The sequence below is a fragment of the Conger conger genome, chromosome 6 (genome assembly GCF_963514075.1).
Source record: "Conger conger chromosome 6, fConCon1.1, whole genome shotgun sequence".
Classification (NCBI taxonomy): Eukaryota; Metazoa; Chordata; class Actinopteri; order Anguilliformes; family Congridae; genus Conger; species Conger conger.
The window spans coordinates 9,466,804-9,477,895 of NC_083765.1; the positions used below are offsets into that span (position 1 = coordinate 9,466,804).

The window sequence follows — 11,092 nt, forward strand, 5'->3', positions numbered from 1 at the left end:
TGAACGGGATTACATGTGTCCCGGGGAGGCAGGCGTTCCCATTTGGGAGAAAATTCATTAAATTGTTTGAGGTATTTTATAAAGACCCCGCATAATTGGTGCGGAATCCAGACAGAATTCTTCATCAATTTCCGGGATGAATGCTCTTCTGTTCTCTCGAAAAGTGACTGAGGCAATTAATTGCCACTATTAACTGCCACTGAGAGGATTTAGACGGCGTCATTGTTAGTCTGGTAAGTACAGAACATACAGTCTTTTAGCAGGCATCGAAGGAAAGTATGTTCTAAAAATTCACATTGGACTTGGAATACATTACAGGCAAGTGATGCCTCATGAGAATGAGGCAATTGTGTTCATTTCAGTTTAAGATGATGTATTTAGAAAATCAAGTTGTTTTGAGTTACCAGTGTTTCTTTGAGTTACCAGCAATCTTTCTCATATAACAGGACATGGAAATGTATATATTTTCAGGTGGAGTTGGAGGTGAATATTACAGTTGAAAGATGTTCTCAAATTGATGCATTAAGCTTCAGTCTCTTTTTTGAACAGAATATTGTTATATGGTTCTGTCAACAAAGAAAACAATTCAAACAACAATTTGCATTCGTGACAAGCAATGATTTGTATGTGCCCCTTATACACAACCCATATATCACAACTGTTTTCCTTAAAATTACACAAAAAATCAGCAATGTATTGGCCTCTTGCCCTTGAACAGGTATTGAAAACATGCAACATGTCCGCCTTTGTGTGTCTTTATAACAGAGCCACTTTTCTCTCTGCAGACAGCACGGCCGGTATCTACGTGACCCGGAAGGGGTTCAGCCGGATGACTCAGGACATCTACCTCCTGCCCATCGAGATAAACGACAGCGGCAGCCCGCCCATGAGCAGCACCAACACGCTGACCATCCGCGTGTGCAGCTGCGACAGCAAGGACACCATCCTGTCCTGCAACGTGGAGCCCTATGTCCTGCCCGCCGGCCTCAGCACCGGGGCCCTCATCGCCATCCTGGCCTGCATCATCATCCTTCTGGGTGAGAGTCCACAATCTCTCTCTCTCTCTCTCTCTCTCTCTCTCTCTCTCTCTCTCTCTCTGTCTTTCTCTCGCTCTCTCTCTCTCTCAAATGTCCGTGTTTCTCCCAGCCTCCTCCCTGTGTCGCCCGGCTCTCTCTCTCTCTCTCTCTCTCTCTCTCTGTCTTTCTCTCTCTCTCTCTCTCTCTGTTTGTCCCTGTCTCACTGTACCTCCTGACTCCTTCCCCGTGTTTTCTAGTCCAGTTTGCTGTCTGTCTCCTAGCTATCTCATTTCTGGTCTGTGGTCCATGGAATTTCCCAACTTCCCTAATGAATCGGAAATCTTAATTCAGTTTGACTCTCGTCAATTCCGAAACTCCATTACAGCTGATTAATAATCACCACTGATCAGGATGAATCTCAGTTCATGGGTGAAACCAAAGCCTAAAGAAAATACAGGTCTCCAATAACAGCCTACAAATCCAACTTTTGTTGGCAGCAGGATCTACTTGAAATCAGGCACTATGCTTATTTTTATTACCTTAGATACTTAACATCCATGGAGGGTAATGTTACTTCATTACAGCAATTGCTAAACTCCTCTAAATTAGTGTTTACAAAAAAACATTAAACACAAAATAAATTTTAATTGCAAGTCAGTCAAGGACAGACAATGATTAAATCTCGGCCATAATACACTAATTACTGTTTGTTTTTTTGGTGAAATAAGTGTTTTTACAGGAGTCGGTGAGAAAATGGCATTTGGTTACACAATAAAGTAACAGCAAGTTTGAGGTTCAGCAGTCCTAACAGAAGTGTGTCTCCCCTGTGCAGCGATCGTGGTGCTGTTTGTGGGCCTTACAGAAGTGTGTCTCCCCTGTGCAGCGATCGTGGTGCTGTTTGTGGGCCTTACAGAAGTGTTTCTTACCTGTGCAGCGATCGTGGTGCTGTTCTCAGTCCGAACAGAAGTGTGTCTCCCCTGTCCAGCGATCGTGGTGCTGTTCTCAGTCCTAACAGAAGTGTGTCTCCCCTGTTCAGCAGTCGTGGTGCTGTTCTCAGTCCTAACAGAAGTGTGTCTCCCCTGTGCAGCGATCGTGGTGCTGTTCGTGGCCTTGCGGAGGCAGAAGAAGGAGCCCCTCATCGTGTTCGAGGAGGAGGACATCCGGGAGAACATCATCACCTACGACGACGAGGGCGGGGGCGAGGAGGACACGGAGGCCTTCGACATCGCCACGCTGCAGAACCCCGACGGCGCCAACGGCTTCCTGCCGCGCAAGGACATGAAGCCGGAGCTCCAGTACGCGCACCACCCGGGCGTGCGCCCCGTCGCCAGCAGCGTGGACGTGGACGACTTCATCAAGACACGCGTGATAGACGCCGACAACGACCCCACCGCGCCGCCGTACGACTCCATCCAGATCTACGGCTACGAGGGCCGGGGCTCCATCGCCGGCTCGCTCAGCTCCCTGGAGACGGTCACCACGGACTCAGACCTGGACTACGACTACCTCCAAAGCTGGGGCCCGCGCTTCAAGAAGCTGGCCGACCTCTACGGCACCAAAGACTCCGGCGATGACAACTCCTAACACCCGAGAGATTCTCCATTCAAAGCCCCCCCGACCCTTCCCCCAAAACCCCCCGCCCTCCACACCACCCTCCCGCCTCCACCTTGCCCCCCCTCTACCGACATTTAGTGTGTGAAGTTTACTATAAGAATTTCATTCCACGTAAAGAAGACCATCTATTTATAGTAAACTTTTCTGCTTGTTTGTTTTAAAGTATACATAGAGTGTGATCAGTCTCAGTCGCAGGGTTGAACCTGGACCAAGTGAAGAAATGAGGAGAAAGCTGAAATACAGACACCTCGATGGGATTTAGCAGTGTATCAAACAAACGCATACGTGACATGGCAATGAACGAGTTGAAAAAACATTCGCTTTTGCCTGCCGGACAGCTAGTACAGCTTTGACTTTACAGCAGTTTTCCAGGACAGGAAAATACATGAACCTGGGACTACTGATACTGTGAAAATGCTCACCATGAAAAAAACAAAAACAAAACAAAAAAAAAAAACCGTTGCCTTATTAAAAAAAGAACAAAAAAACAAAAAAAAGACAAAATAACATCAAACTGAGATTGAACGCTTCTAGAGCACGTCCATCTTGCAAATGTTTTGCCCTGACTAGGATTTTTTTTTCTAGATAAAAAAATGGCAGAGACTTTTCTGTGTTTTTTTCAGACTCAAAGAAATTCCAACTTCCGCCAAATGAAGTATCAATCACAAAAAAACAAGCTGTGAGCTAAAAATGGCCTTAAATAATGGACACTCTTGAGACGCAGTGCATTTTTTTGTAACTTGAAAAAATATATATCGTAAAGCAAGCTAAAATCCATTTAACGTATGTACAGTACAATGTGCAAATATGTCTCTTGAGGATCAAAACTTGCGCCGTCTTATTCTTTATACTTTTTTTAGTATTATATGATTATTATTATTATTATTATGATTATTATTATTGTTATTTTGGGTTCTCCTTTCTTATTTTCTTTATTGGCAAATTGTATTCTCTTTCCGTAAATACCAATCTATGTCCTGTCGCAGTGGAAGATGCCTAATTTCTATGTCAATTTACGGTATCTATTTGTACAATTTTAAAGGTTCTTATTTTAGTATACATGCAGATATCAGTATTTCATGTGAGAAAATGTCACATCACTCATATTTTATCAACATTGTACCGTCGCTTTACTACGTGCTTCAGTCTAAGAAGCGGAAATCTTTTAAATAAATGCTTTTTATAAAAAGACTGATGGTAGTGCTCTGTTTGAGTGGCACAGCGCGTTCCCCTCTGCTGTATAGCGCCTTGCGAGCTGCGGTGTCCGTACAGGGCTGCGTGGAATGGCATTAGCTCAGCGGTTAGCCTTTTGATGACTCCTTTCCTGTGAGAAACCCATTCACTTTCTCTGTGGATTTTACTCGTGGCTTAAGGTCACCGTGCACTTTTAAAGGGAGGAGGTGGAAGGGGACAGAGCTGGAATCTGTCCGGTGGATAGAGGCAGACGGAAAGAAATCACTCTCCACCGCTGAGTTAGAAAAATGTCAGCTATTTTGTACGGTGGCCGAGGCGTGCAAATCAGAATTGATGGATGGATAGATAGTTGTATTGTCCTTCAGTTCATTTCCACAGCCAGTGCGAATGACATAGAGACGTAATTAATTTATACTTAGTAGTACAAACAATTGTACAAGGAAACATGAGGTCAGAGAGTAACACATACGCAGGGAACATACACATGTACATACGGGGGGGGGGGGGGGGGGGGGGGACATCAGACAGGGCAGGAGTCCAGGGTGGGAGTTATTATGGGGGGGGGGGATTTGTTGAGAAGGGTTTCTGCATTTGGGGGTTCTATATCTACAGCCAGTGTGAAGTGGGGATGGAGTGGGTGGTCTGGATCGTGTGCTATTGTGTGTGCCTTGTGTTTGACTGCTGTGGTGATGAGGTTGGATAGGTTGGGAGGGGGAAGATCAATTATCTTTGATGATCTTTGTGTGATTTTGAGGAGTTTGTTTTGGTCTTTGACTGCGAGTATTGTGAAAAAACAGATATAGGAGAAGGGGTCTGGTGATGATAGGATATAGGAGGAGAAGAAGATGGGGTTTGACGAATAGCTTTTTGGATGGCTGAGAATGTTTGTTGGCAGCATTTTTGAGTGTTCGTGGTGTGTAGTTTGAAATTGAGGTTATCGTCCAGAGTGATGCAGAGATATTTGATGGCACCACTGTCACTCCATGTATGATGGTGGGGCTGAGGGTGTGGTCGGGCGTAGTAGTGGAGGGTTTGAAAAACAGTTATTTTGTTTTGGTGACATTCAGCAGTTTTTTATAATGAATCAGGAAACACAACGACAAGTTAGAAAACACAACGAGTTAGGTAGTTAGGAAGCAAAATACCAAATTAGGAACATATCGACAAAAACCATAAAGTGCAACAGAAATGTGTCAAATGGAAAGGAAATGACTTATTGAATCAGAGCATCTGTTGTTGATTAAGCAGATATAGTGTCAATACACCAGACCAGCGACGCGTCATCTATCCACTGCTGTCTGCCTATCAATCAATCTGGTGAGAATGTGTTGAAGTGATTTAACGTAACGTCAGTGTACGTCTGGACTTGGCGACAGGGTGATAGAGCAGATGCATACTGGTGCTGGTATCACACAGAGCTCTCTTTCTAATCGTAAAAATGTCTACTTTGCATGGGAAATGTCAAAAGACTTTCAGCTTGTTGGAAATATAATTACAAACACATATTGGATATTGCTATGAAAAGATACAGCTAAGTCAAATACCGTACTCCTGGTGTGTTATGCCTGCCCCCGAGAAGTTGCGTGGCTATGGTGGTGTTACATAGCCGGTATGGTGAATTGTATTGCCCCTTTCTGGTTGACAAATTTCTGTTGCGTTTTATGGTTTTTGTCGATGTGTTTCTTATTTGGTATTTTGCTTCCTAACTTGTGGTTGTGTTTTGTAATTTTGCGTTGTGTTTTCTGATTTGCAATTGTCGTTTCTGATTTGTTGTTCCATTTTTTTTTGTTGTTTCCCGATTCGCTATTGTGATTTTCACACGTCGGCTACCGTAATTTTGCCTTTCGTAAAAATAAGACATTCTAAAATACATCAAGCATATCGATATTTAAGACAGCAGCACAAAATGTCTCCCCCACTCCAGTCTCATGCTGATGTCAAAATCAAGAGGACGGGAGACTAATCTGAAAATGGAGCAAGTGGTGGGCTGGAGCTGGGATGTTTACACATCTGAGCTATCTCCACTGAATGAAATTGTTTGCTCTTCAGGCCAGCAGACCTGCGACCATCGTTTATTTTCCCACACCTGCTAATCAGTGCTCTGTCTTTACCTTCTGCAAAAAGAGACTGATTATCTTTTTAAAATGAGGTTTTGAGTTCACAGACTCTCTGATGTAGCTTAATGCACCACCTACCTACTTGGGGCTGACAGATCTACCGTATGTGGGTGGAGAGAGGGAGAGAGAGAGAGAGAGAGAGAGATAGATGGTGTGAGACCGACAGAGAGAAAAAAGTAAGAAGTAAGAGTGGACTCCCAAAAGTAGAGCACCATATAATAACCACTACAGAGCAGTGGGGATATAAAAGAAGATGGATCAAATTCTTTTACAAATGGGTATTTATTTGACTGGATCAGGCTATGACTGGATCAGGTCCTGCAGCACTGCCAATAAACTAAAAGGAGATTATACAAATCTAATGAATAGAGTTTTGAAGCTCACCACAGAAATGTGGATTGCTTTTCTTTTGGATAGGATTTTTTGATAAATGGGGTCTTTCCTGCTATTATTCGAAAATGATTCTAGTTCTGAAGAATGGAAAGTTGGAATATCCGTGCATAAGCAGTAACAGGCCTGGATTCAGAGAACATTGATGCTGATAGGATTTGTTTCCCACAATCAAACAGTTTATTGTTAGCCTATCCGTTTTGCCTGCCACTTGCTAACTTAATGGTATCCTCTTGCAAATCAATCACAATGCTTATTCACTATGACCTGCTCTGATTAAACTCAAGGGAACTGGCAACTCACTGACATTTTCACAGGAAAATCCTTCCTTTACAATGTGTAAGGCTCTTTCTGTAGAGCTCTGGGAATCTCTATTTTACAAGGAACAACGAACCACCCACTATAAACCTGCTTGCCCTGGGACTTCAGTGACTTGATCTTGTTAAAGGTCAATTTATTTAAACTTGGAGTGCATGAGCGTGTTCACAGCCCACTGCGCATGTAGGTGTATCCGTGTAGATCAGCCTCCATAGATGCCTCCGTTAAAAAACTGCTCACCACGCATAATAGCTGTAGGTGTTGCCATCATACTGTGAAAGCTGATTGTATGAGATCCAGAAGTAACACGGTATTTTGTGTGACCTTATTCCAGTGTAACAATGTAGCATATTATCATTGGAACTATTACATCAGGACCACAGAGAAACATGGATTTGTAGAGTTTGCGCAATTACCCTTAATTGTCACCCTGACTCCATACTTGAGTCTGTGTATTACTCCAAGTAAGACCCATATACTTAGCTCGACCACAAATGAGCCTGAACATTTTTTGTAATTGTACTCCTCATGCAGCAATATAAAACTATGCAGCAATTTAGTTGCATTACACTGTAATTGCAGTGCAAGTAAGTCGGTTCCACTCCAGTCTTCCCTGTCATTGTGTCACAGGGTGGTCCCACCGTGGTTAGCCTACTTTGCCAGCCGGCCCTAGGTGGGCTTGTCTACTAAGCATGAGGATGTTCCCCGTTTCTATTCACACAACTGAGCGGGGGAAGGATAACTGGGCCCCCAAAGGGTGTTTCCCCATGCCTACCCCAGGACCCAGTCTTCAGCAGGGCAGTCCCGTAGACTACAGGCTGTCTCCCTCCTCCTTCATCTGTAAAAGGAACTGTCAGAATCTGCTCTGGGAGCTTGAATTGATATTTCCTAGCCGACAGCCCCCAATGTCATGCAGAAGCCAGGGGACACAGTGCTGGCGGAGGGCCAGGGAGTGTAGTCCTGGTGGGACAGGTTGTGTAGTGGTTTACGCACATTTACCTGCATGTAAGAAGTATGTGTACATAGTGAGTCTTCACTCTGTTTTTTTCAGGGAGGGGGATGGAGAACTAGCGGGGGAGTAGCTGGGTTCCTAAAAGCACTTTCCACACCGATGGCTGCTGCTCGTTTCGGCTGAATCCCGGTTAGGATCCCTGCAGGACCGAGTGGCAGAAGGACATTTATCTCGCCATTTCGCTGTGTGCTGGCGTGCGATTTGTGCTGTAAATTATGCAGAGGAAGCACGACGGGGACACAAAACTCGATCAAGTCACAAACGACTCCAGCTAACTGATGCTTGTAATTGGATCATATTCATCACATGCTATCATTGGAAAACCCTTAGGTTTCAAAAAAAAAAAAGGCGATTGTCTGTTGTTGTTTCTTTTTTTTTCCATAAGGCATCACCTCTCTCTGTTGCCACTGCTAAGCCAAGCCGGTAGGCTATAAAACAAGAGAAAAATGGGTCATTACACAGCTTGCTCCTTATTATAAATTAAAACCAAATAATCAACATTTGTCGGCTTATTGATAATTGTGCATATTGCAGCTTCAGGGCATATTGCTAATTAGCTTCTCATGCCAATCAAATTTTTCACCTCACCTTTTTTTTCCAGAACATTATTTCCATAAGTCTGGAATAAGCCTGAATGGTAGGAATGGGGCGATTAAAACAGAATAAATCAGCACAGTTTATAACGTGACATTTTGGTGCTACTCATTGTGCAGGATTGGTGTGAATCAATATTCAATGCAGTTAACTAGAAAAGAGGCAAGCTAACAGCCTCCACAACAATAGTTAGTGTCTTCATTTCAATGTCATTGGTAAAGGAGTCATCATAAAAAACTCATCATAATTAAATAGAAGTAGATTTTCTTCCTTTCAACGCTTACAAATGTTTTTGTATGACCACCTTTCAATGTCCACTGGCTATTGACCGAAAATAAATAAATAAAAATGTACATATTTAGATATCAGGGTTATATTAAGGTTAGTGTGAAGAGTGACCTTGTTTGATAGCTTTCAAGTTTGATTAAATAGAGAAGCCTTACTTGCATAATGCAGCTCTCAATTAAACATTAATGTGATACTGATATCAAATCTTCAAGGGTAAGAATTCAGACGTGCAAAATAGTATCCATTGTTGCAAAAAATCTCCACATATTTGCCTTTTTCTTTTTTTTTGCATTTTTCTCTTTTTCTCGTTTGACAGTACAGTATATACCAGAAAAATACTGTATGGCAGCATTACTTACTGTAATTTATCTGATGACCAAATGTTCATCCATTGCAGTAAGCTACACGAAGTGCTACTGTGCTACTGTGTCTCATAAGAGTTGGGATAGTCAGCCATTGGCATCTTCGAGAGCACCTAAAATAATGACAATAAAATAAAAGGCTTCCTTCATCAGCCATGATGGATATTGATGGATGCTTAATGTCATCTTGTTTAGCTGTTGAGTAGAGATGGCATTGTTCAGGAACAGCATAAAAACGCCAATTGTCATCTCATGAGTGGAAGACCAAGCCATTATTACCTCAATGTTATCTGCAACAGCAAAGCCCACAATTTAAATACCATACATGTCCTTATTAAACCTAGTAGGGAGCCTTCTTCATCACAATTTGTAACATAATTGTGGCTTTCAGTTTTGACACTCAGTTAATAATACTTAGTTTGTTGGTGAGCCATCGCGCTTGGTGTAAGGCTGTTCTCCATTGTTGCAAATACATTTAGCAACAATGTGTTTTGTAGTCTATATGAAATATCAAAAATAATAGGATATTAGTTATGAAGAAGCTATTTAGAATGTTATTTGAGGACAAGAACTCGAGGTTGATGGGTCAGTAACGCCTGGCAGCCATGAGACAAAAAAGAGAGAAATGCACACACACACACACACACACACACACACACACACACGCACATACACATGCACATGCACACACACACACGCACACACACACACACACGCACATACACACACACACACACACGCACATACACATGCACATGCACACACACACACACACACACACACACACACACACGCACATACACATGCACATGCACATGCACACACACACACGCGCACATGCACATACACAGACACACACACACACACACATGCACACACACACGCATGCACAGGCACATACACACACACACGCATGCACGCATGCACACAGACACACACACGCACACACATGCACACACACACACACATGCACAGGCACATACACACACGCACGCATGCACGCACGCACACACACACACACACATCCTGACTTCTGCTTTTCTCACAGGCTGTCCAATCCTATTTTACAGAAAACAATATTAATATATATACCGTGCGTTCAGTCAGTAAATTAAATATGACTACTTAGAGTAGGATTTCTGATTCATTAGTCACCACATTAGCCTTTATTTTGTGTTCATGAATCTGAAACGCTGAACAAACCCTACTGCATCATGCAATTCTGAGCAAAATGTCCAAATTCAACTTTATTGATATTCAATTGCATAACTGATGAACTAACATGAAAGAGTCAAATGTTCAAAAGAGCACTATTAAATACTCTTTAATTTTGTAATACTATTTTTCAACCGGCTGATGGTTCTCATGCTTTTCTTTTTTTACCCCCAATTCATATTCAATGGTAGTGTATGTTTCATCCATACACCATTCTTTGTCAGTTCAGAAAAACACAGACAAACACATGTGTGCATTCAACAGGCTATCTCCACGTCTACTCTACAGTCCATCGGCTGACCTGTGCAGTTATTTGACCAGAAAAGTACAGACTCTAGCCTCCAAAACCTGGAACGATCGCTCTGAAACCATCTCTCCCAGAGCAGCACCACAGCCAGCCAAAAGGGCTACAATTAGCGCTATCATGGTCAGGATCCCTGACCAAACTGCATAACATTAAATTAAGGTCTGGATTCAATCAGAATGTGTCCTCAACTTTGATTTACAAGCACACTGAAGTCGAACCATTTTCTTTCCAGACGCACTTTGCCGAGTTAACTTGATTTCTGGGTGCTCCAAACCGAGGAAAAAATGTCACGGCTATAATATAAACGTGTGTCAAAGTGAAGGACAAATGCTGATCAAATGAAAGCCGGAGAGTAACAGATCTGAAAATGCCATGGCTTTTAGAAAGGCCTGCGTCAGCAGCAGCATTGTGGAGGTTCAGGGACAAGTGTGGGGGGCTCAAGGACTCGTGAGGCTACACAGAGGTTTTGCACAAGACGAGTCTCGTGTCTCTGCGCACCCTATTATCCTTCCGCTGCTGGTGTTGAGAATGCTGGAGGAAAAAGGGAGGAAAATAGTAAAAAAAAAAAAAAAAAAGACTCATCTTGTGATGTATGGCATGTCGGCTGTAAATAGCCAAGAGGTGGCCTCCATAATTCACACGCGGTCCCTCTGAAAGCTTTGGGG

General features: G+C 42.9%; 1 protein-coding gene across 2 annotated transcripts in view; it reads left to right on the forward strand.

The window, feature by feature from the left end:
• LOC133130227 (cadherin-11-like) overlaps positions 1–3,821 on the forward strand; it is a 61,809-nt gene extending 57,988 nt beyond the window's left edge. For both annotated transcript variants that reach the window (XM_061244636.1, XM_061244635.1), the window contains 2 exons: positions 786–1,037; positions 2,104–3,821. In XM_061244636.1, coding sequence (XP_061100620.1) covers positions 786–1,037; positions 2,104–2,600 — 749 coding nt within the window. In that variant the 3' untranslated portion in view covers positions 2,601–3,821. The remainder of the gene's footprint in view (positions 1–785; positions 1,038–2,103) is intronic.
• The last annotated feature ends 7,271 nt before the right edge of the window (positions 3,822–11,092 follow it).